We start from the raw sequence: 27,338 nt of genomic DNA, 5'->3' as shown, positions 1-27,338 counted from the left end.
ATGCTGCTAGCATTAGTAAATAGATAGGAAGGTATGTGGGCAGTTCATTTTTTTTTTATTTTTATACATTGTCCCTTTAGAAAAAAAAATGATCACTTTTATTGTTTTCACAGGAAATGTAAATATCCTTTGTGATGACAATAAACAATGATAGGAACTCTTACTGAGGTTTGTTAGACCCCAGACCTCTCTGCCCTTAAAAGCTCGGATCATACCGAGATCAGTATGATCCAATGTTTTTTTTTTTTTCAAACCATTATTGGTTTGTTTACAACCAGCAAGATCAGAGGTGATGAAATGCATATCACTTCTGATTTCTTAGAACATAGCGATAATCGGGGCTGTTCTGGTCCCTAAACAGCTCTATGGTCAGCCGGCGGATGCACAGGTTGCACACTTAGGTCTCCTGGTGGGACAGGAGAGGCAGGGAAGGCTAGGGTAGGCAGCTGGAGGAAAGTGGGGTTAACATCCCCTCGCACCACTTGTTAAAGCAATCCAGCAGCTAATTAGCTGCTAGGATTGCTTTGACAAGAAAGCTGGGTAAAAAAAAAAAAACAATATTGAGGTGATGCTTGTTTCTGCTGCAGGCATCATCCCGGCATAGCCACTCAAAGTCCAGAGATGTACTGGTACGTTGCTATTCGGCAAGTTGATAGTTGGTCATAGATGGATCAAATCTCAGCCAGTTCAACAGGAAACGGCTGAGAATCGATCCATCTACAGGTAGGCTGGTTGTACTGAAGTTAATCCATCTATCGACTTCAGTACAACCAGCCCCGATTCTTTGCATATGATCACTGCTGGCAGCTATAGCCGCTAGCAGTGATCATTGTGACCTGCCAGCAGGGAAGGCTTCCCACTGGCAGAACACAATAGCACTGCGGGAGGGATTCTCCCATCAAAGCTAACTGTATTGATGGGGGAATCAAGCAATTTTCTTTTGTTCCACCCTGGGAAAGAAAAGGAAATTGTATAATCTATGGCTTGCTTATCCCTCTGTCTATCTACCTAACTTTGTCATGCCAACTTTCATAATTTTGACATTCTTGTGTCGCAAACTTTTCTTAATTCCCAAAATGGGATTTTATAGCATTTGATGAGAGAACTGGAGTCTGATAACAGTCCTTCACAATGCTTTATTTGGTAACAGATAAGTGGTTGGGACATTCAAACAAACCCAGCATATCTCTAACGTGTTTCAGTTGCATGTTGGCATTCTGCTAGCATTCAGTTTGTTTGGATGTCCCGAATTGCTTATCTTTTACCAAATAAAGCATTGTGAAGGATTGTTATCACACTCCAGCTCTCTTCAGATTTAATGCTTTGGAAGTGTACAGAAACCTGAACTGTTAAGGCTGACATCCCTGGTGTGTATACTGGCGTGGAGGTGGATATCTTCTTGAGATTCTTCTATAACTGTATAGAGATTAAAAAAAAAGGAACTAAAAGTTCTGAAAACGTTTTTTGTATTACCTATCAAGTCTGTGAACTTTTTATAAATTGTTTACTCTGGAACTGAATTTCTTCCTCCAAAACATCTTCATTTAGGGTGGCTAGGGGTGATGGGATAGGCTGGATATACTGGCCCTTTGAGAATTTTATCTTTTAGAAACAAGAATATTCAACTGGACCTTAATATTTTTATTTGTTATTGACAGAAACTGGATGGTGATTGTTGATTGGCTAGTTCTAATTTATTTATGTTGTACAGTGCCTTGAAAAAGTGTTCATACCTCTTGAAATTTTCCACATTTTGTCATGTTACAACCAAAAACGTAAATGTATTTTATTGGGATTTTATGTGATAGACCAACACAAAGTGGCACATAATTGTGAAGTGGAAGGAAAATGATAAATGGTTTTCAAAATGTTTTATAAATCTGTGAAAAGTGTGGCAGCATTTGTATTCAGCCCCCCGGAGTCAATACTTTGTAGAACCGCCTTTCAGTGCAATTACAGCTGCAAGTCTTTTTGGGGATGTCTCTACCAGCTTTACACATCTAGAGAGGGACATTTTTGCCCATTCTTCATTGCAAAATAGCTCAAGCTCTGTCAGATTGGATGGAGAGCGTCTGTGAACAGCAATTTTCAAGTCTTGCCACAGATTCTCCATTGGATTTAGGTGTGGACTTTGACTGGGTCATTCTAACACATAAATATGCTTTGATCTAAACCATTCCATTGTAGCTCTGGCTGGATGTGTAGGATCGTTGTCCTGCTGGAAGGTGAACCGCCGCCCCAATCTCAAGTCTTTTGCAGACTCTTAAAAGGTTTTCTTTTAAGATTGCCCTGTATTGGCTCCATCCATCTTCCCATCAACTCTGACCAGCTTCCCTGTCCCTGCTGAAGAAAAGCATCCCCACAATATGACTCTGCCACCAACATGTTTCACAGTGGGGATTGTGTGTTCAGGGTGATGTGCAGTGTTAGTTTTCCGCCACACATAGCGTTTTGCTTTTTGGTCTCATCTGACCAGAGCACCTTCTTCCACATCTTTGCTGTGTCCGCCGCATGGCTTCTTGCAAACTGCAAACGGGACTTCTTATGGCTTTCTTTCAACAATGGCTTTCTTCTTGTTACTCTTCCATAAAGGCCAGATTTGTGGAATGCACGACTAATAGTTGTCCTGCGGATAGATTCTCCCACCTGAGCTGTGGATCTCTGCAGCTCCTGCAGAGTTACCATGGGCCTCTTGGCTGCTTCTCTGATTAATGCTGTCTTTCCCGGCCTGTCAGTTTAGGTGGACAGCCATGTCTTGGTAGGCTTGCAGTTGTGCCATACTCTTTCCATTTTTGAATGATGGATTGAACAGTGCTCTGTGAGATGTTCTAACTTAGGATAACCTAACCCTGCTTTCAACTTACCCACAATTTTATCCCTAACCTGTCTGGTGTGTTCTTTGGCCTTCATGATGCTGTTTGTTCACTAATGTTCCATTTTCAGATGAAGACATTTTGTAACTTAATGCATTCCTTGCATTAAGGTAAAAAGTATCCCAGTAGTTGTATTGCCCTGCTGCACTCCCCACCCCCCTTCCTAAACACTTACCCGAGTCCTCTCTTGATCCCCGTGGTCATTGGGAAGAACACTTTTTATACTTGTGGTCATTGGGAAGAATTTCGCCCTCACAGATAACAAAAAAGATCAGTGGTGTCAGTGGAAAGTTACCTGGGAGGCAGAATTTGCTCATTGGTCAAGGAACACCTGACAACCTCTGGATTCCACAGAACCTTGGTTGAGAAACCCTGCTTTGTAGTAACTCATCTTCTTTTTCATTGCAGGTAAATAATGGATTCCAAGCAAAAGCAATATGCCATCATTGAGTTCTTGTCAAATGAGGGGTGCAGGCTGCCTGACATCCACAGAAGGCTAAAGAATGTTTATGGAGATGACACCATTTTCAAGAGCAATGTCTTGTCATTGGTGACTCTTGTCAATGGTGTCATCTCCTTAACCATCCTGTAGCCTTCTGTGGATGTAGAACAGCTTGCACTGCTCCTTCATCAAGACCTTAATGACAGCACATTGCTTCTGCTTGGAATCCATTATTTACCTGCAATGAAACCAAAGAAGAAGAGTTACTGTAGAGAAAGAGTTACTCCACCAGCATTGAAATTTCAACAACCTATGTAAGTTAATAAAAATGTATGCCTGCTTTTTTTAAATTGTAATTTTTATTAATGTATTCAAGAAAAACAGGTTACAGAACAGAAATGTGCAGTACAAACTATAAAGATGACATGGTTGATAAAAATTAAGTCATCTCCAATGTTCGTCCAACGTAGCCAATACCATATGTCATAAGTACGCACGAGGAAAAGCTAATAACAGAGTTACACAGTATGATCAAAGATGTACAGTGAAGGAAATAAGTATTTGATCCCCTGCTGATTTTGAATGTTTGCCCACTCACAAAGAAATGATCAGTCTAAAAATCTAATTGTAGGTGTATTGTAACACTGAGAGACAGAATAGCAAAAAATTCTAAAGAAATGCATGTCTAACAAATGATGCACTGATGTGCATGTTCATGAGAGAAATAAGTATTTGATCCCCTATCATTCAGCAGGATTTCTGGCTACCAGGTGTCTTTCATACAGATAACAAACTGAGATTAGAAGCAGTCTCTTAAAGGGAGTGCTGCTATTCTCAGTTTGTTACCTGTATAAAAGACACCTGTCCACAGGAACAATCAAACAATCAGATTCCAAACTCTCCACCATGGCAAACACCAAAGAGCTGTCCAAGGATGTCAGGGACAGGATTGTAGACCTACACAAGGCTGGACTGGGCTACCAAACTATCGCCAAGCAGCTTGGTGAGAAGGTAACAACAGATGGTGCAATCATTCACAAATGGAAGAAACACAAAACAACTGTCAGTCTCCTTAGGTCTGGTGCACCATGCAAGATCTCACCTCGTGGAGTGTCAATGATCATGAGAACAGTGAGGAATCATCCCAGAACTACACGTGAGGATCTTGTCAATGATCTCCAGGCAACTGGGACCACAGTCACCAAGAAAACAATTGGTAACACACTACGCCGACAAGGATTGAAATCCTGCAGTGCCCGCAAGGTCCCGCTGCTCAAGGAAGCACATGTCCAGGCCAGTCTGAAGTTTGCCACTGAACATCTGAATGATGCAGAGGAGGACTGGTTGAAAGTGTTGAGGTCAGATGAGACCAAAATCGAGCTCTTTGGCATCAACTCAACTCGCCGTGTTTGGAGGAGGAGGAATACTGCCTATGACCCCAAGAACACTATCCCAACTGTCAAACATGGTGGTGGAAACATTCTGCTTTGGGGCTGCTTTTCTGCTAAGGGGACAGGACAACTGCACTGCATCAAAGGGACGATAGACGGGGCAATGTACCATCAAATTGTGGGTGAGAACCTTCTTCCCTCAGCCAGAGCATTGAAAATGGGTCGTGGATGGGTGTTTCAGCATGACAATGACTCAAAACACACGGCCAAGGCAACAAAGGAGTGGCTCAAGAAGAAGCACAATAAGGTCCTGGAGTGGCCTAGCCAGTTTCCAGACCTTAATCCGATTGAAAATCGGTGGAGGGAGCTGAAAGTTCGAATTGCCAAACGTCAGCCACCAAACCTTAAAGACTTGGAGAGGATCTGCCAAGAGGAGTGGGCCAAAATCCCACCTTAGATGTGTGCAAACCTGGTGGCCAACTGCAGGAAACGTCCGACCTCTGTGATTGCCAACAAAGGATTTGCCACCAAGTACTAAGTCATGTTTTGTGAAGGGGATCAAATACTTATTTCCCTCATGAACATGTAAATCAGTGCATAATTTGTTAGACATGCATTTCTTTTGAATTTTTTGTTGCTATTTTGTCTCTGTGTAACAATACACCTACCATTTAATTTTTAGACTGATCATTTCTTTGTGAGTGGGCAAACATTCAAAATCAGCAGGGGATCAAATACTTATTTCCTTCACTGTAATAAACAGACTGAGGCATTTGAATATGCCTTCTAAACAAGATTATGGTAATCACAAAAAACAGCTGTGAATTCACATAAAAGATCTATAGAGGTACATTGAAACAACAATATTTTTAGTTTTCTTTTTTTTTCTTTTAATTCAAACAACATGTTATGTAGAAATCATAGAACCTGCTCTTCATAGGCTGTGGGAGATGTTATAGATAGTACCAGGTATGTGGAGGCTATCTATGCAGTTGTAGACAGTACCAAGTATGTGGAGGCTATCTATGGAGTTGTAGACAGTACCAAGTATGTGGAGGCTATCTATGGAGTTGTAGACAGTACCAAGTATGTGGAGGCTATCTATGGAGTTGTAGATAGTACCAAGTATGTGGAGGCTATCTATGCAGTTGTAGATAGTACCAAGTATGTGGAGGCTATCTATGGAGTTGTAGATAGTACCAAGTATGTGGAGACTATCTATGGTGTTATAGATAGTACCAAGCCTGGATGCATAACACTAGATCTGCACAACAGTCATAATTAGGTGCTAACACAAGGCGAAGTGATGGACAGGTGAAGTGTACAAGAAGAGGAATTATCCCAGAATGCCCAGATCTTATTGAAAGTATCCAAGAAGTTGTTGGAGATAGCCATTAGATGTTCCAGCTCTCGCACTTCCGCTATAACAGAGAGAAGTTGTGAATGGATCAGAACTCCTGGGGTCCTCATGGCCTCATGGCATGGAATCAGTCTCCTGGTCACAATGAGGATATGCACAGCGTATCTTTTAGAACTTCTGGGAATGCCTAAAATACAGGTGAAACTCGAAAAATTAGAATATTGTGCATGCATAAAGTTCATTTATTTCAGTAATGCAACTTAAAAGGTGAAACTAATAGATGAGATAGACTCATTACATGCAAAGCAAGATAGTTCAAGTCGTGATTTGTCATAATTGTGATGATTATGGCTTACAGCTCATGAAAACCGCAAATCCACAATCTCAGAAAATAAGAATATTACATGCAATCAATAAAACAAGGATTGTACATAGAACAATATCGGACCTCTGAAAAGTATAAGCACACATATGTACTCAGTACTTGGTTTGGGCCCCTTTTGCTGCAATTACTGCCTCAATGCGGCGTGGCATGGAAGCTATCAACCTGTGGCACTGCTGAGGTGTTATGGAAGACCAGGATGCTTCAATAGCAGCCTTCAGCTGTTCTGCATTGTTTGGTCTCATGTCTCTCATCTTTCTCTTGGCAATGCCCCATAGATTCTCTATGGGATTCAGGTCAGGCGAGTTTGCTGGCCAATCAAGTACAGTAATTCCACGGTCATTGAACCAGGTTTTGGTGCTTTTGGCAGTGTGGGCAGGTGCCAAGTCCTGCTGGAAAATGAAGTCAGCATCCCCATAAAGCTCGTCTGCGGAAGGAAGCATGAAGTGCTCCAAAATCTCCTGGTAGACGGCTGCGTTGACCCTGGACTTAATGAAGCACAGTGGACCAACACCAGCAGATGACATGGCTTCCCAAATCAACACAGACTGTGGAAACTTCACACTGGACTTCAAACAGTGTGTGCCTCTCCATTCTTCCTCCATACTCTGGGTCCTTGGTTTCCAAATGAGATGCAAAAGTTGCTCTCATCAGAAAAGAGGACTTTGGACCACTGAGCAACAGACCAGGTCTGTTTTTCTTTAGCCCAGGTAAGACACTTCTGATGTTGTTTGTTGTTCAGGAGCGGCTTGACAAGAGGAATACGACATTTGAAGCCCATGTCCAGGATCCGTCTGTGTGTGGTGGCTCTTGATGCACTGACTCCAGCCTCAGTCCACTCCTTGTGAAAGTCCCCAACACTTTTGAATGGCCTTTTCCTGACAATCCTCTCCAGGCTGCGGTCATCCCTGCTGCTTGTGCACCTTTTTCTTCCACACTTTTCCCTGAGACTACTTAAAGGCTCAGGAACCCTTTCCAGGTGTTATGGCTTAATTAGCTGATTAGAGTGGGACACTTTGAGCCTAGAATATTGCACCTTTTCACAATATTCTAATTTTCTGAGATTGTGAATTTGGGATTTTCATGAGCTGTAAGCCACAATCATCACAATTATGACAAATCACGGCTTGAACTATCTTTATTTGCATGTAATGAGTCTATCTCATATATTAGTTTCACCTTTTAAGTTGCATTACTGAAATAAATGAACTTTTGTAAAATATTCAAATTTTTCGTGTTTCACCTGCAGACAAACCCAAATGATCATTTATGCCCAGTTTTGCATTACTTTTTGGTACATTCCTTGTGTTCCCTCTCTATATGATGTGTTTTTGTTTTTTTTACTTTGCTTTGTAATGCAGTTTCTTGACAAATATAGCAATTTACTGCATGTACTACTTTTAAGCATTCATTAATTCTTCGTTTTGTGTACCAGGCAAGTTGGAAATCACTCCAGAAGACCCGCGCTGGATCGGAGCCTGGTGGGCAGGCTTTCTGCTTTGCGGTGCCTTACTCTTCTTCTCATCCCTGCTGATGTTCGGATTCCCGCAATCTCTCTCTACACAAATGGATCACTCTGAGGAGAGCGAGCAAACCATGCTACCTGACCGAGAATATGAGAGACCAAAACCCAGTAACGGAGTGCTGAGGCATTCTTCTGAGTCAGGAGAGGGAGGTTCCTGCTTTCAACAGCTCAGAGGTATGCAAGTATAATGGTTTGTTCCTAGTAGGGAAGCTTTTTAATTTCACAGCAATATATTGTTGGTTATGAATGAGACTAGTGGATTTAACATCATTTTTTCATCAATATATATTTTGCAAAGGAAACATACAATTCACTCTGGCAAGAAAAAAAAATATGACCTTGCATGGCATTTGCACTTTATAAATAACACATCATAAATAACACAAAAAGACTCCATAGAGGTTCTTGCTGAAGTTCCTGAAGACTTTTCAGATGTGTGAGTAAAGGTAGCAGGGATGAAGTTTGTGCAACACAAGGGAATGAGAGTTGACCTGAGGTCAGGGACAGAGACACTGTGTTCCTAACCAGAAACGTTACGTTGAAATCAGGACATATTCTTGAAAGATTAAAGCCGTGCCCTGGAGAAATCAAGCCACATCGCAAAGCAGCAGCGGAAAACCAACATCTAACTTGTCTGAAGTTCATTTCAGTCCACGCAACCTGCTGCTTTCCCAGTGCAAAATGAGCCATCTAAGCACTGCTTGTTATGTGAAGAACACTTAAAGTGTGTTTCCTCTTTTGCAGCCAAATTGGTATAACACCTACTTTATATTTGTCACATCTTCCCATTTACATAGCTTAAAAAAATGTAATTAGAATTGCTGCTTTCAATGTTAAATACACTTTTTAGATAACTCCAGCTCTGAAAAATCTTTGTTTACTGAGGGCTGTGGAACTGTTCTTGCCATAATTATCCACTTGTCCTCCAGAAGATTCACCCCCTTCATGACCAGGCCTTTTTTTGCTATGTGGCACTGCACTACTTTAACTGACGATTGCGCAGTCATGCAACACTGTAAATTTTAATATTTATCATATTTTTTCACACAAAGTGCTTTCTTTAGGTGGCATTTGATCATCACTAGTTTTTTCATTTTTTGCATTATAAATGCAAAAAGACCGAAATTTTTTTTAAAAAATGTATTTTTTACTTTTTGCTATAAAACCTATCCAATAAAAAATCAAAAAAATACAATTTCTTCATAAATTTAGGACAAAACGTGTTCTGCTACATGACTTTGGTAAACAAAAATCCCAATAAGTGTATAATAATTGGTTTTTGTAAAACTTAAAGCGTCTAAAAATAGTGGCATATATTTAAATTTTTATTTATTTTTTATTTTCAGAGGGCTGTGAAAGGAGTTTTGCTGGCATTCAGGAGGCAATACTGTAGCCCCCTCCTCCTTGGGGGGAGGGGTGGGGGTATTGTCAAATGGCAATTTTGGCACCTTTCTTTTTTTTGTATACTTTGTGAATGAGAAGACATAATGGCTTAGTGGTTAGCACTTCTGCCTTGCAATAAATGGGTCATGGGTTTAATTCCCGACCATGGTGCCTCCTGCATGGAGTTTGCATGTTCTCCCTGTGCTTGTGTGGGTTTCCGCCGGGTGCTCTGGTTTCCTCCTGGTAGGTTAATTGGATCCTGTCTAAACTGGCCCTAATATGTGTATGTAAGTTAGGGACCTTAGATTGTACACCCCTTGAGGGTTAGGGACTGATGTGAATGTTCAATATATATATGTAAAGTGCTGCAAAAATTGATGGCGCTATATAAGTGCCTGAAATAAATAAATAAAATAATAACAAACATTTAGTGGGGTTATCTCAAATTTGACAGCAAAAGTGGAAATTGTCTATCTATCTATCTCTAGCTCTCTATCTATCTGGTCATGCTACCTTATGTCTGTGATTGCCCCAGGATATGCACCGAGTTTTCAGCACTTTTTTTGCACTGTAAATTCATTTCTTGTCATCCGTTAATGAATTCTGGGCTTATTTCATATTCTTATCTCCTACAAGTAGAGCCCTAATGCAAACCAAAGTGACTGATGTCTGTTTAATAGTTCACACTCCAACAGCTCATACTGCAAGATCTTGTGCCTCATAAAGGTCATCTACTCCTAATCTGCAGAAAAATCTATTTTTTGTGGCTTTAATATATCAGAGGTACAGTTTGTGGAATAGAACCCCTCTCTCTTTCTCTCTCTATCTGGGAAAAGTGTGGAGGGACTTTCAAGGTCTATAGCAGATGGGTCCAGAAAGTAGAGCAGAAGGAAGGAGGAGGCAGGTTTATAATAACAATAATAATAACCATTTATTTTATATAGCGCCTTTAAAGGTAGCTTCTCAAAGTGCTTTAAAAAGTCCTGCAAGTGGTGCATGTTTAGTGCAGTAAAAAAACATACCAAAAACTCACCTCTCCATTGAAATGAATGGAAAACCCATTGAAAACGCACCCATGGAGTTACTTATGTGTGTCTGGTTGAGAGGGGGTCTTTGGGGTATTATTATTATTATACAGTATTTATAAAGTGCGAACAGTTCACTCAGCACTGTACATTACAAAGGGAAACAGAACATGTGACAGTACGAAAACAATACAATGTGACGAGGGCCCTGCTCTTTCGAGCTTACAATCTAGGAGGGAGGGGATAGTGGTACAGGAGGAGATAGCTGTGGGGGACGGAGTGGTAGGAAGAGTGGAGGAGGTCGGCAATTAGCAGGGGGTGGGGTAGGCTTCCCTGAAGAGGTGGGTTTTCAGGGTGCGCCTAAATGAGAGGAGAGTAGGTGATAGTCTGATGGATTGGGGTAGGGAGTTCCAGAGGATAGGTGATGTCCTGGAGAAATCCTGGAGGTGGGCATGGGAGGAGGAGACCAGGGAACTAGAGAGAAAGAGGTCTTGAGAGGAGCGGAGTGTGCCTGTTGGGTGGTACTTGGATATTAGGTCGGTGATGTAGTTTGGGGCAGTATGATGGACAGCTTTGTATGTCAGTGTTAGGATTTTGAATTTGATCCGTTGCGCAATCGGAAGCCAGTGGAGAGATTGGCAGATTGGGGTGATGGAAACGGAGCGGTCGTTAAGGTGAATGAGTCTGGCTGCTGTGTTCAGGATCGACTGAAGCGGGGATAGCCTGTGGCGAGGCAGGCCAGTGAGGAGGGAGTTGCAGTAATCGAGTCGTGATATGATGAGGGAGTGGATGAGCTGTTTAGTGGTTTCTGGGGTTAGGAACGTGCGGATTTTGGTGATGTTGCGGAGGTGGAGTCTGCATGAGTTTGTTAGTGATTGGACTTGGGGCTGGAAGGATAGGTTGGAGTCCAGAATGATACCAAGTACTCTGGCCTGTGGGGCGGGCCTGATGGTGGCATTGTTGGACGTGATGGAGAAGTCAATGGGGGGTGGTGTGCGAGCTGGGGGGAAGTCTAGGAGCTCGGTTTTGGAGAGGTTCAGTTTAAGGAAGTGGAGCGACATCCAGTCTGATATGTCGTTTAGTAGGTTTGTGATTCGGGCAGAGACAGAGGGGGTGAGGTGAGGGGTAGAGAGATAGATTTGTGTGTCGTCGGCTTAGAGGTGGTAGTTGAAGCCGTGAGAGTGTATGAGTTGGCCAAGGAAGGAGGTGTAGATGGAGAAGAGAAGGGGCCCGAGGACGGAGCCTTGAGGGACCCCAACAGAGAGGGGGAGCAAGGGGGAGGTGGTAGTGTTATAGGTAACGCTGAAGGAGCGTTGTGATAGGTAGGACGAGAGCCAGGAGAGAGCAGAATCTCTGAGGCTGAGGGACTGTAGTTTTTTGAGGAGGATGGGGTGGTCGACTGTGTCGAAGGCAGCGGAGAGGTCAAGGAGTAGGAGCACTGAATAGTGGCCATTAGCTTTGGCGGTTAGAAGGTCGTTGGAGAGTTTGAGTAAGGCAGTTTCGGTGGAGTGTAGGGGACGGAAGCCGGACTGTAGGGGATCGAGGAGGTTGTTGTCGGTGAGGTGAGAGCTTAGGCAATTGTAGACTAAGCGCTCGAGGAGCTTTGATGAGAATGGGAGCAGGGAGATGGGTCTGAGGTTGTTCGGGTCATTGGGGTCCAGGGAGGGCTTTTTGAGTATGGGAGTGATGTGCGCATGTTTCAGAGGGGAGGGGAATGCGCCAAAAGAGAGGGAGAGATTAAAGATGTGGGTGAGGGAGCGTAGGATGGAGGGGGAGAAAGGTCATAGGAGTTGTGAGGGGATAGGGTCGAGGGGGCAGGTGGTGAGGCGGGCATCAGAAAAGACCTTGGTGACCTCCTCGATGGTAGTAAGGTCGAAGGTGTGGAGGTAGACACTCACTGGAGAGACTCTGGGTGAGAAGATGGTAATACAGCACAATATGAGATAAGGGCAGCCCAAAAAGAGACCAACAGTATGCGGCACTTCGTCCAGATTAGACAGCGGTGGACTAGTGTCATTGTATTTGCCATCTAGGATGTAATTTGGCATCCTGTCTGTACCTCCATTGAGCAGCAATTTGACCAAAATTTAGCAACATAGGACCCTTTCGAGCAGCTGTTAAAGTGTTTGTAAATCTCAGACGTGAAATATGAACAAAGCATATCTGTCTCTCCAGCACACAGCCTGTGATTGACAGCCTGAGCTCTGTTCCTGTGTACTATGTGAAGGGGGGTGTGTCCCTTTCCTCCAATCATCTCTCAGAGCTCTTCTTACTGAACTCTGCAGTGTGTAATTTCAGCTCTCCGCCCAAAGAGAAGACTGCTGATAGACAGGTACAACTTGTAGATGGATTTGTTTCATTTCTGTGTATCACCTGAGGTCAGTCATTTCACTGGATATATGTAAGTGTTTACAACCACTTTAGGGCTGCTTTTACACTGATCAGTCTTTCTTCCATTTTTGCATTAAAGACGACGGAAGTAAAATGCACTAAAATTAAATCCTGTGGAACTCTTCACACTAGTCAGTTGCAGGTCTGTTGCGTTATTCAAAGTCCTGCAAGCTGCAGTTTTGGCGCAATAAAAGTAAACACCAAAAACGCACCTCCCCATTAAAGTGAATGGAAAACACATTAAAAAAATGGTGCGATCTTTGTCACATGTTGTTTTTTCACATGTGCAAAATGCATCGTTTTTGCAACAAAGCAGTGTGAAAGCCTGAAGAATTAGGAAATCTCAATGAAATCTGTTTGGTGTTAGTCTCCTGAAGCATTGTATATAGCACTGAAGGATGCCCATTCATAGAGTACAATGTCTGTCTTCCTCCTGGGTTGCTCCTCACTGGTCCAAAGCTTTACAATTCCATGCAAAGGTCAAAACAAAGCCATACATAGAACACTGGAAAATAGACATCTCTTGGGAACTGCCAGGGTGGCAAGATATAGCTAATAATCTTTCTACAATTTTTATTAAAACCGTTCTGGTGGAATCTAATTATAAAAGTCTATGGAGATAGTATATGGTCCCAATTAGATTAACAAAGTCGAGGTCAAAGGTGTCCTTCCAGTGTTTCAGAAAGTGCGGCCAAGTAGGCATCATGGCTCATATTTGATGGTAGATATAGATAACTGAGTTTTGGATTAGAACATTTAATCTCATTTGCTCAGTAACGGGTGTGAACACTTCCAGATCTTCAGAGGTCAATCTTTTTCAGAAAATGGAAAAATAAAACCACTAACCATTTGCTTTCATCTATGATTCCAGCCATTAGGATAACTATTACACAATGCTGGAACCAGTTGATCATAACGTTTGACTATATTAAAGAAAACCTAAATTGGATCATGATCAACCACTTCAATACCGAACACTTTCACCCCTTTTCCTGCCGAGGCCAATTTTCAGAATTCAGTGCTGTCACATGTTGAAGGCCAATTACTCAGGCATGCAGCACTGTACCTAAATGCAATTTTTATTGCATATTATAAAATTTTGCAAATAAATCTTTCTTCATAAATTTAGGTCCAGTGTATTCTGCTACATTTTTTTTATTTAAAATAACCCAAATCGGTGTATATTATTTAGTCTGTGTGAAAATTTTAGCGTCTACAAACTATGGGATATATATTTGAAAATTTATCAATCCTTATGTTCTGACTGCCTATTTTATTTCTTGAGACCCTAAAATGCCAGGACGGTACAAAACCCTCCCAAATTATTATTTTTGGAAAGTCGACAGTCCAAGGTATTTAGTAAGAGGCATGGTGAGTTTTTTCAAGTTGAAATTTTTTCTCACAGATTTTGGAAAATGAAAAAAATAAAATGTGGGGTTTTCACTTTTTTTTTTACATACTGTCACCAGTGTAGCACAGCGTCATCATATGAATGTACTGTGCGTGGTGTTCAGGGATACTGACTGCTGAGAGCATGTAAAAAAAAAATCATAAGTTTTTTTTTTTTTTTTACATAATATAACCAGAGCAGTTCAGTGTTACCATGGTGACACAATACTACTCTAGGGATGTGATCAGGATTTTTTTTTACACCGTTATTGTTTATAACAGTGGTTCATCACTTTTATAAGCACTCATTTTTATAAATAGCATCCTTTCATGTTGCATTGTGTACAGTTGTGATAGCTGTGATTGACCACAGCTGTCAGATGGTACAGGTGCTCTGTGATTGACCCTGTCTGTAGCATGTGATCACTGTGACCAATCACAGAGATGACAGTAGTACACAATGAATGGCTATGAGTGAAAGCCATTCATTGTGTACATTTGACATGGTCACAATATCATATGGTACAAGGGCCGGCCTGGTACAACAAGTTGTCATCCAATGTGTCTGGTGGGCACACAGAATGACAGATTGCACCTCTGCATGTCCCCTTGGGCACGCACAAAGACTGGGAAGACGTCCTCCCATGACAACGGTGCTCCTGTTCAGCCATCTTTATACTTTAGGCTGGGTGAGAGGTACTTAATGATAAATTATCCTGCAGCCTCCACAATAACCAGACTAAGTTTTACAAGACGTGGCAACCATGGATACAATATCTGTTGGTGGATGAGTGAGGTTTGGGAGACTTTGCCATTGACTGCCCTTAATACTCTTCTTCCCATTTTTCTTTTTTACTTTTCTTTACTTATTAAGCGCAGATGCTCCCTGTTCTTTTCCACAATTTTCCTAATTTCTCTATACATAGTTCTTAAGAGTATTACACCTTATTTGTCTACGATGTCTCACCTTCCTCCTCAGGTTGATGAGTGAAAAATATTGACTGGGAGTTTTTAACAATGGTTTACATAATGCTATTCACTACTACTTATATCTTTGTGATGAGATATGACAACCCTTGTCATTGCTTACATTGCTATAAGATATGCTTTTATAGGTCATATTGTAATGTTGTGGCTTCTTTAGATGGCCGATGGTATGGTGCCTGTATACCTTTTTTTTTTCTTGTTTTGTCATTTGCACTATGTGTTCTTCAGAAAACAATAAATAGATTGAAATCAAAACAAAGCTATACAACTACTGGGACTGCCAATCGGTAGAGACTGTATAGAATGGATATGTTTCCTGAATGAGTAATTACCCTTTGTACTGTGGGGGCAGACCAAAGGCTAGGGAGGATTTTTACTGTCCCCGGAATTCAGCTATAAGTTATCTGATGATAGTAGTTTGTAGTAGTATAAATGCTGATTACCACATTTTGATTTTGCCAAGAATTACATCATCATAGTTACATAATTAGTCTGGCTGAAAAAAAGACAAAAGTCCATCCAGTTCAACCAAAAAGCTCATAGGAACTGTAGATAAGTGGTGTCCAAACTGTGGCCTGGGGGCTGAAATGTGGCAATTTTCTGGTCTTTATCCGATACATGCCCCCCCCCCCCCAACTGACACCAGCAGTGGGGCACTATAGTTACCAAGGACACAAACAATGGGGCACTATTCCTCCCGATGATACCAACAATGTGGCACCGTTACTCTTACTGACAACAGCAATAGGATACCATTCCTCCTATTGACACCAGCGATGGGGTACTATTCCTCTCAATGACACCAACAATAAGGCAATATTCCTCCCACTGACAGAAGCGATTGGGCACTATTCCTCACACTGACATCAGTAATGGGGTACCATTTCTCCCACTGATACCAGTGATGGGGCACTATTCCTCCCACTTACACCAACAATGGGGCACTATTCCTCTCACTGACACCAACAGTGGGGCATTATTCCTCCATCTGAAACCAGTGATGGGATACCATTCATTCCACCGACCCCAATAATGGGTTAGCATTCATGTCAATGATTGGGCACTATTTCTTACCCTGATACCAACAATGGGTCACTATTCCTCCTCTGAAGGATAGTAAATTGGCCCTTTGTTTTCAAAGTTTGGATACCCCTGCTGTAGATAGATGAAATGATCATAAAAATAAATGTCTATATCGTCTATCTATCTATCTATCTATCTATCTATCTATCTATCTATCTATCCTGATATAGACTGGGTAATGTGTTAGGAACAACGCCCCATCGTTTGATGGAAATGAAAATTATCAACCTACAGAGGACTGAATTCCAAGACACCCCGAAAATCAAAGTGAAACAATGATGCAGCAGGCTAGTCCATTATACTGAAATTTAATTGCAGCAACTTAAAATGATACTCAGTAGTTTGTGTGGCCCCCACGTGCTTGTATGCATACCTGACTTCAGGGCATGCTCCTAATGAGACGACGAATGGTGTCCTGGGGTATTTCCTCCCAGATCTGGACCAGGGTATCATTGAGCTCCTGGACAGTCTGAGGTGCAACCTAGTGTTGTCGGATGGACCGAAACATGATATCCCAGAGGTGTTCTATTGGATTTAGGTCAGGCGAGCGTGGGGGCCATTCAATGGTATCAATTCCTTCATCCTCCAGGAACTGCCTGCATACTCTCGCCACATGAGGCCGGGCATTGTTGTGCACCAGGAGGAATCCAGGACCTACTGCACCAGTGTAGGGTCTGACAATGGGTGCAAGGATTTCATACCGATACCTAATGGCAGTCAGGGTGCCATTGTCTAACCTGTAGAGGTCTGTGCGTCCCTCCATGGATATGCCTCCCCAGACCATCACTGATTCACCACCAAATGGTCCTGCTGAACGATGTTACAGGCTGGATAACGTTCTCCACAGCTTTTCCAGACCCTTTCACGTCTGTCACATGTGCTCAGGGTGAACCTTTGAAGAAGTCAGTAGTGACGAAACACGTCTGAACGTGACATCGGACGTAGATGCATACCGGATGTTACGAAGCAGACGTCTATGATGAGGTTTTTGAATGCTGAACGCTGTTGCTGAGAAGATGTGATAGATACTGTCAGATTGCTTTTGTTTATAAGCACCTTTTTAAATATATTAGCTGATTCTCCAAGACATAAAGCACTATATGGTTTTGTTCTGACCCATGTTATGATGCCATTGGAAGCTGGAGTATTGCCTAATGAGAGGAGCCATTTATAACCTATGCTAGTGGATTATGCAGTCCAATGAGGTGCATGGTCTGTGAGATGGTGGAGAGTGCATTCATGTAGCACTGGTGGTTTTATGGAGAAGTAAGGGGAGCATGATTATATATTTATAATTTTATAAGGGTATTACACTATAATACACTTTCTTCGGAGGTACATCTCATACGAAAGGAAGGACAGGATTAGAGGCTGATTTTTGGAGAAGTTTGTTGGTGGAATGTGTCATAAGGCTATGTACAAGTAAATCGAGAGTAAGAGTAAGAATTACAGCCGTATAGAAGTAGACACATGGTGGAGTGATTTGAGCACAATTTACACTGATTTTGTGAGTGCATTCCTTATGATTGGTGTGAGCATATTAAGGGTAATGCACTATATGTGGTTCTGTTTTCTTTTTTGAGGGTGACACTTGGAGAAGGATTAACTATATGGATTAACTATATGGAGGAAGAACAATAAATAGGAAGAACTAACATTTTATTATAATAAGGGTTAAATAGATGCTGAGAAGGACTTTTTGGATTTTGGACTTTCAGGAGACAAAGCGATATTCTGGCGTCTAGGGTGTGAATTCACATTTGTATACACACTATTAGGGTATACCAGTTTGAATTATTCAGGGTGAACCTGCTCTCATCTGTGAAAAGCACAGGGCACCAGTGGCAGACCTGCCAATTCTGGTGTTCAATGGCAAATACCATTTGAGCTCTATGGTGCTGAACGGTGAGCACAGGGCCCACTAGAGGACACCGGGCCCTCAGGCCACCCTCATGAAGTCTGTATCTGATTGTTTGGTCAGAGACATGCCTGCTGGAGGTCATATTGTAGGGCTCTTGCAGTGCTCATCCTGTTCATCCTTGCACAATGGAGCAGATACCAGTCCTACTGATGGGTCAAGGACCTTCTACAGCCCTGTCCAGCTCTCCTAGAGTAACTGCCTGTCTCCTGGAATCTCCTCCATGCTTTTGAAACTGTGCTGGGAGACACAGCAAACCTTCTGGCAATGGGATGTATTGATGTGCCATCTTGGTAGAGTTGGATTGCCTGTGCAACCTCTGTAGGGTCAAGGTATTGCCTCATGCTACCAGCAGTGACAATAACCCTAGCCAAATGAAAATCAATTAGAAAAGATGAGTAGGGAAAAAAGTGTTAGTGGCATCTACCTGTAAAACTATTCCTGTTTTGGGGGTCATCTCATTGTTGCCCATCTAGTGCACCTGTTATTAATTTCTTAACACCAAAGAAGCTGAAACTGATTAACAACCCCCTCTGCTACGTAACTGACCAGATCAGTATCCAAGGCGTTTTACTGACTTGATGATATACTCTGATTAAAAAGTGTTCCTTTAATTTTTGTGAGCAATATATATATATATATATTTATATATATATATACCTTTTTTTGTATATATGTAAAAATGTTATTATTTCGACTTATTGTAGTTAAAAGTAAGTAAAACTTAGATTATGCATTTTAATAACTAGTTTTTATAAGCTACAAACACAGCTTTCAGAGGTTATGTTCAGCTTATTCTTTGACTGTTATTTAACAATCCGAGAATCCAGGACATCCTCTTAGCACTCCACTTACAATCTCTGTCAAAACAGTTTAATAACAGCTTATTGCACTTCAGACAAGTTTTCATACAGCTGGAAGCATTTTTCCCTTCCTCGATAGCTTGTCGTTTGTAGTTTCTTTATTGCTCCGTGTCCTTTTCCCTTCAGGTTGCAACTAGTTAGTTTAGGCTGAACTCCTGGCAGATAAAAAAAACACAAGAGGCGCAGCTCTGTAATCATTAATACATCACGAAATGTTGTGGCTGCAAGCAGTGTAAGTACCTGGATTTAAATAGATATCAACCTCTTGTTCACAGTTAACTGTGTACAGCAGAGCTCAGGGAAGGTGAAGGAGGAAGTAGCACAAGGAGCCAATCAGTTATGCGTCAGTGCAAGGTGCATGCTGGTAGGAGGAGATAGCGATCAGCCTGTTTCCGCTTTTACTGGAGACCTGTAAGTGAAAGTGGACTTCAGTAGAGAAATCTTAGGTCTCCTGCCCTCCAGACAGAGCTGTACTATATGGCAGAGCTGTGTAAATCCCAGGACTGAAGGGAAGGATATATTATTATATTATTATTATTATACAGGATTTATATAGCACCAACCGTTTGCTCAGCACTTTACAATATAACGGGAGACAATACAGCAACAATACAGTTCAATACAAGAGGGTTAGGAGGGCTCTGCTCCTATATAAATCCTTTTGCAGGTAAAACAGCTTTCATATTTGCATGTCACCTTTGTATTTAGTTGTTTGCCTGGAGTTCAGCATTAACCACTTTAGGACTCTCCCACAGTAATTTTACTGCAGGCTGGAGGCACATATAGGCACAGTCACCTACCTGTATTTCAGGAGCTGTACATGCCCTCTAGCATGTCCCCTGGGCACGCGGTGGCACAGGTTCGTTACCGCTGTGTCCAATGGATCATGGTACTCAATATATATATATACAGGTGAAACGTGAAAAAATAGAATATTGTGCAAAAGTTCATTTATTTCAGTAATGCAACTTAACCGCTAGCCTACAGGGCACTTATTCCCCCTTCCTGCCCAGGCCAATTTCCAGCTGTCACACTTTGAATGACAATTGCGTGGTCATGCAACACTGTACCCATATGAAATTTGTATCTTTTTTTGTGACAGATAGAGCTTTATTTTGGTGGTATTTAATCAACTCTGGGTTTTCTATTTTTTCTTAAACAAACCAAAAACCACTGAGAATTTTGAAAAAAAAAAGTTTTTTCTTAGTTTTTGTTATAACATTTTGTAAATAAGTGATTTTTCTCCTTCACTGATGTGCGCTAATGAGACTGCACTGATGGGCACTGATAGGTGGCACTGATGGGCACTGATGAGGAGGCACTGGTAGGTGGCACTGATGGCCATTGACAGGCATCACTGATGGGCACTGAAAGGCAGCACTGATACATGACACTGATATATCGCACTGATAGGCAGCACTGGCTGGCGGCACTGACTGGCACTGATAGGCGGCACTGACTGGCACTGATAGGTGCAACTGATTGGCAGCACTGATAGGTGGCACTGATTGGCACTGATGGGTGACACTGAAAGGCAGCTCAGATGGGCACTGATATGTGGCATTGATGTGCACTGGTAGGCACTGATCTGGCACTGATGGGCACTGGCATGAGGCACTAATGAGCACTGACATAAGGCACTGATGGACACTGACAGGTGGCACTGCTGGGGCTACACTAATCATCAGTGTATATATTGTACATTCACATCAGTCCCTAACCCTCAAGGGGTGTACAATCTAAGCTCCCTAACTCACATTCATACATACACATACCAGGACCAATTTAGACAGGAGCCAATTAACCTACCAGCAGGTCTTTGGAGTGTAGGAGGAAACAGAAGTACCCAGAGGAAACCCGCACAGGGAGAACATGCAAACTCCATGCAGATAGTGCCATGGTTGGGACTTGAACCGATGACCCTTATTCTGCCAGGCAGAAGTGCTATACACTTGGGGTTGATTTTACTAAAACAAGTAATTTTCCCCAGTGCTTACTGAGCAGAGGGAAACTCTCCTATCGTGCAAGCAAAATAGTGTTTTCTTTTGGGTTTTTTTTCCCTTGGAATTAATTGGATATTCTTTGCAAAGTACACTTTTACCACATTCACTACGCTAAGGGAAGTTTCCCTTGCATAGTACACAGACTATTTGCCTTCAGTAGAGCAATCACATAGTGGTGGGGGATGGTGAGGGTAATGGCTCTTATTGGCAAATTTTTTACTTGAACAGAAAAAAGTATTACTATATATATATATATATATATATATATATATATATATATATATATACACAGACACACAAGACAAACATATATATATTATTATACAGGATTCATGTAGCGCCAACAGTTTGCTCAGCATTTAACAATATAAGGGAGACAGTACAATTACAATACATTTCAGTACAGAAGGAATAGGAGGGCCCGGCTCGTGGAGCTTACAATCTAAAGGAAGGGGGAGGTTATACAAAAAGTGATAGCTGCGGGGGATGATCTGGTGGAGGTGATTCTAGTACAGTTCTTAAGTGGAAGTGGGGTAGGCTTCCCTGAATAAGTGAGTTTTCAAAGATTGCCTAAATATATATATATATTTGGACACAGGCACAATTTTACTTTTTTTCAGGTATTTACAAAGACATACTCAAGCTATAGTTATACAGTGGATATGGGCTGAAAGTGCACACTCTTAGGTTTAATTTGAGGGTATGTACATCCAAATTTGGTGGAATGGTTTAGGAATTACAGCTCTTAAGAGTAGTCATCCCCCCTTTTTCAAGGGTCCAAAAACAATTGAATCAAAAGCTGTTTCATGGCCAGGTGTGGGCTACTCCTTCATTTTGACTTCATCAATTAAGCAGGTAAAAGGTCTGGAGTTGACTCTAAGTGTGGTATTTGCATTTGGAATCTATTGCTGTGAACCTACATCATGCGTTCAAAGGAGCTGTCCATGCAAGTGAAACAGGCCATTGTAAGACTTCAAAAACTAAACAAATCCATCAGAGAGATAGCAGCAACATTAGGAGTGGCCAAATCAACAGTTTGGTACATTCTGAGGAAAGAAGAACGCACTGGTGAGCTCAGCAACATAAAAAGGCATGGACATCCATGGAAGACAACGGTGGTGAATGATCGCAGGATCCTCTCTATGGTAAAGAAAAACCCATTCACAACATCCAGACAAGTGAAGGACACTCCCCAGGAGGTGGACGTATCATTGTCAAAGTCTAAAATCAAGAGAAGACTTCACGAGAGCAAATACAGAGAGTTCACCACAAGGTGCAAACCATTCATAAGCCTGAAGAATAGAAAAGCTGGATTAGACTTTGCCAAAAAAAATCTAAAAAAGCCAGACAAGTTCTGGAAAAGCATTCTTTGGACGGATGAAACTGTAATCTGTACCAGGATGACGGCAAGAAAAAAGCGTGGACAAGGCTTGGAACAGCTCATGATCAAAAGCACACAACTTCATCTGTAAAACATGGTGGAGGCAGCGTGATAAAATGGACATGCATAGTGTCCAGTGGCGCTGGGTCATTGGTGTTTATTGAGGATGTGACCGAAGACAAAAGCAGCCGGATGAATTCTGCAGTGTTTATAGATATACTGTCAGCCCAGATTCAGCCAAATGCAGCAAAGTTGATTGGACGACTCGTCACAGTACAGATGAACAATGATCCAAAACACACTGTAAAAGCAACCCAGGAGCTTTTGAAGGAAAAGAAGTGGAATATTCTGCAATGGCCGAGTCAGTCACCTGATCTCAACCCAATTGAGGATGCATTTCACTTTCTGAAGGCAAAACTAAAGGCAGAAGGACCCACAAAGAATAACGGAAGACAGCTGCAGTTAGAGCCTGGCAAAGCATCAGGAAGGAGGAAGACCAGTCTTTGGTAATGTCCATGGGTTCCAGACTTCAGGGAGTCATTGCCAGTAAAGGATTCTCAACAAAATCTAAAAAATGAACATTTTATTTATGATTATATTCATCTGTCCAATTACATTTGAGCCCCTGAAAATAGAGGGACTGTGTATAAAAATGGTTGAAGTTCCTAAAATTTGTACTTGATATTTATATTCAACCCCTTGAATTAAAGCTGAAAGTCTGCACTTCAGATTCATTTGGATTATTTTGTTTTAATTTATTCTGGTGGCATACAGAGACAAAACTATGAAAATTGTGCCTCTGTCCAAATATATATGGACCTAACTGATATATGGATAAGATGCCCATACACTGAAAAAAGTGCATGACTTTCTGATGAAGAAGGTCCATATTATGAAGGACAATTTCATAGTACAAGTCACCATATAAATTAGATGTTTTAATACATTGAGGGCCAGTTCACATCACAAAACGCGTTCCAGATCTTTAATGGATCCATTTCCGCATGCTTGTTTTTAGCACATTTTTTATGTGTTTTTTATGCATTCCAGATTTTTTTTCTTCTTTTTAACTTGTTTTTTTTTAGTACTGTACTGTGGTGCAGTGCATTTTTAATGTATTTTTTGATGCCTGTAGGTGTATTTTTTTGTGTATTTTACTGCATTCCAGTACAGTTCTGTGCAGGAAAAATGTTCTACTTTTTTTCTGGAACTGGAACACACAGGGACTGTAAGCACCGGAGTGAACTATACCATTGAAAGCCATGCAACCTACTTTCTATGCGTTTTGGATGCAGAAAAAAATCACCGGTACACATGTAGTGTGAACTAGCCATAAAAAAACAGTGGGGGGGGAGGTTAGAATGGTGGTAGGCTGTCCAACATTCATGAATTTTTGTATTCCAAGTGTAAGGGTAACTAATTTGAGGCCTGCGTCTCTTCCAGTGCATGCTTCTTGTCTGATACCAAGAGGTAGGAAGGAGGAGCAATTAGCGGAGAATAGTAGGAAGGTACTTCTGTTTTGGGAGGGCAATAGGAGGAGTAGAAGCAAAGCGAAAAAATAAAAATTTAAAATACAACAATAGAATATAAAAATAAAGGGGGAGGAACAGAGGGTGGATTGAAGAGGAGACAGTTCTGTAAGAAGTGGGTGGGAGAGAGGATAGGTTTGTTCCCCAGATGCCTATTATTCATCGATCACACACCGGCGCAGGGTGCACCGGGTGGCCGCAGGAGTGAAAATGATTTCTTTTTAGCATTAATAAATACTGTACTGACCATAGGCATTGCTTATTTTAAGAAATGTGAAGAAATTAGAGCTTTTATCCTCGTTCAATTACTGGTAGTACCCTCCACAGTCTTTTCAACACTTCTTTGAATTTGGCAGCAAATAACAAGCGACTGCTGGAAGATAAACATTTTGGCTGATGATTCTAGCATCCTTGATGTTTTATTTATATTCTCATTCCTTGTATTGAAGGCAGCTACTGTGTGAGATTGAGGGATTATTGTCTGCGTAGCACGCTCCTAGCTGTGTCTCTGTGCTCTTTATGTGTAGTCCAGAAGTGTATGTTTAACTCCCGCTGGGGTTTAAACTTTACATTTCCAATGCACAATGGGTTATTCCAGAGTCCATCAAGACTAATACAACTACAAAGAGATAATACTTCGAAAAAGTGGATACTAGGTTTTAAAGTGCTTGCACTAAATTTACATTTTTGATTGCTTAAACTCATTTTTTTTTTGCTGTTTTCTATGATGACTGTTTTTCACAAGTCAGACTGACTGTTTTCACATGACGTCCTCCCATTCTCACCGCGCATGCATGGCTCAGGGAGCGCGCAGCTTGGCGATCGGCGGTGCGCTGTGTCTCTCGGACACAGCGGATCACCGATCACGGAAAGAGCCAAAGATGTTGGCTCGGTCATGTGATCAGCTGTGTCCAATCACAGCTGATCACATGTAAACAGAGAATGCCGGTTATCAGCATTTCTCTCCTCTCCAGCTGTCATGCTGACAGCTCGAGAGGAGAGCCGGTAATCAGCTTTCCGTGGAGGGGACATGTACACTGATCATCAGAGTACTGATGATCAGTGTGCCCTGATGATCAGTGTAGCCCCAGCAGTGCCACCTGCCTACCAGTGCACATCAATGCCACATATCAGTGCCCATCTGAGCTGACTTTCAGTGTCACCCATCAGTGCCAGTCAGTGCCACCTATCAATGCCAATCAGTGCTGCCTATCAGTGCCAGTCAGTGTCGTCTATCGGTGCCAGTCAGTGCCGCCTAACAGTGCCAGTCAGTGCCTCCTATCAGTGCTGCCCATCATTGCCATATATCAGTGCCATGTATCAGTGCTGCCTTTCAGTGCCCATCAGTGTCCATCAGTGATGCCTGTCAATGCCCATCAGTGCCACCTACCAGTGCCTCCTCATCAGTGCCACCTATCAGTGTCCATCAGTGCAGCCTATCAGTGCCCATCACTGCAGCCTCATTAGCGCATATCAGGGAAGGAGAAAAATCACTTGTTTACAAAATTTTATAACAAAAACTAAGAAAAAACTTTTTTTTCCAAAATTTTCAGTGGTTTTTGGTTTAAGAAAAAATTAAATTCCCAGAGGTGATTAAATACCACCAAAATAAAGCTTTATCTGTCACAAAAAAATGATTAAAATGTCATATGGGTACAGTGTGACCGCGCAATTGTCATTCAAAGTGTGACAGCACAGGAAATTGGCCTGGGTAGGAAGGGGGTATAAGTGCCCTGTAGGCTATCGGTTAAAGTGGTTGTAAACCCTTACATATCCAGCGGGTATAAAAAAAAGAATCCCCCCCCCCTTTAAAATAATCACATTTTGTTGCTTTGCAGCCTGAAACAAAGACACACACAGTTTTTTTTATCCAGATGTATTTACTCAATGCAACTGATAACATCCAAGTGAGAGATAGAACACCAACATGTCAGAAAAGAAAATAATTCAAAAACAGAATCACTGAGTTGGTAAAAGGATCACCCCCCTCCTAAAAATTACTTGTAAGCTCAATCAGGTGTAGCTAATCACCTTCTCAATGACATACACAGCCATTTGACTTTCATCTGTGATCAGCTGTGGTCATTTCGATTAGCTCAGCATAAAAAGAGCTTTCCTGGAGCACTTCAATCCTTTAGTGCATCTGAAGCAAAGAATAAACTATGGGTGGCAAGGCGCTGTCAAAAGATCTCCAGGATAAAGTTGTGGACAGGCACAAGTCAGGAGATGGATGCAAAAAATTTCAAAGGCTTTATCAATGTCTAGAAGCACAGTTAAATCTGTTATTAAGAAGTGGCAGGTATTTGGTACACCACAGACCCTGGATCAGGATGTGGCTCCAAACTGGATGAAAGAGCCAGGAAGAAACTGGTCACAGAGGCTACCAAGAGGCCTACAGCAATTCCGTAGCAGGTGCAGGACTTGATGACAAAGAGTGGTCATTGTGTGCATGTGACAACAATATCACACATTCTCCACAAATGTGGCTTGTATGGGAGGGTTGCAAGAAAAAAGCTGCTCCTCAACAAAGGCCAAATGCAGTCACCACTGAGCTTTGCCAAAGTGCACCTTGAAGATTCTGGGGCCACATGGAAAAAGGTGTTCTGGTCAGATGAGACTAAAAATTTATGAATTGGCCTCAACACTAAATGACATGTCTGGTGGAAGTCCAATACAGCTCACCATCCAAATAACACCACTCCTACAGTAAACCATGGAGGTGGGAATATCCTGTTATGGGGGGTTCTCTGCAGCAGGGACTGGTGCACGTCAGGATAGAAGGAAAAACAGATGGGTCAAAATACCTTCAAATTCTACAGGAAAATCTGCTGCTCTCAGCCAGAAAGTTGTCAATGGGAAGAAGGTTTACCTTCCAACATGACAATGACACAAAGCACACAGCAAAAATGACACACAGTGATTGAAGGAGAAAATGGTGAATGTTCTTGCATGGCCTAGTCAGAGCCTAGACTTAAACCCTATTGACAATCTATGGAATGACTTGAAGACTGCAGTCCACAAATGGTCACCATCAAATTTGCTGAACTTGAGCAGTTCTGCAAAGAAGAGCCGGCAAATATTGCAAAGTCTAGATGTGCAAAGTTAGTAGACATATCCCAACAGACTAAATGCTGGAATTAAAGCAAAAGGTGGCTCAACAAAATACTAACACAAAAGGGTGATTCTTTTTCCAACTCAGTGATTATGTTTTTTCAGTTTTTTGTTTTATTTTTTTTCTGACATGTTAGTGTTATATCTTTTATTTTGATGTTATAAGTTGCATTGAGTAAATACAGCTGGATAAAACAAAAACCATATCTATCTTCATTTTAGACTGAAGAGCATCAAAATGTGATTATTTTAAAGGGTACGATTCTTTTTTATACCCGCTGTACCTAGTGAAGTGACTGACC

General features: G+C 41.7%; 1 protein-coding gene across 2 annotated transcripts in view; it reads left to right on the top strand.

The window, feature by feature from the left end:
• Nucleotides 1–27,338, top strand: part of SLCO3A1 (solute carrier organic anion transporter family member 3A1) — a 476,664-nt gene that overhangs the window by 329,655 nt on the left and 119,671 nt on the right. For both annotated transcript variants that reach the window (XM_089687650.1, XM_089687651.1), the window contains exon 4: nucleotides 7,884–8,147. In XM_089687650.1, the coding sequence (XP_089543776.1) occupies nucleotides 7,884–8,147 (264 nt within the window). The remainder of the gene's footprint in view (nucleotides 1–7,883; nucleotides 8,148–27,338) is intronic.

This window comes from Staurois parvus, unplaced genomic scaffold, assembly GCF_062004578.1.
Source record: "Staurois parvus isolate SC_StPar_1 unplaced genomic scaffold, SC_StPar_1.0 ptg000432l, whole genome shotgun sequence".
Lineage (NCBI taxonomy): Eukaryota > Metazoa > Chordata > Amphibia > Anura > Ranidae > Staurois > Staurois parvus.
Note: the sequence above shows the minus strand (reverse complement) of the source record. Positions and strands in the feature narration are given on the sequence as shown.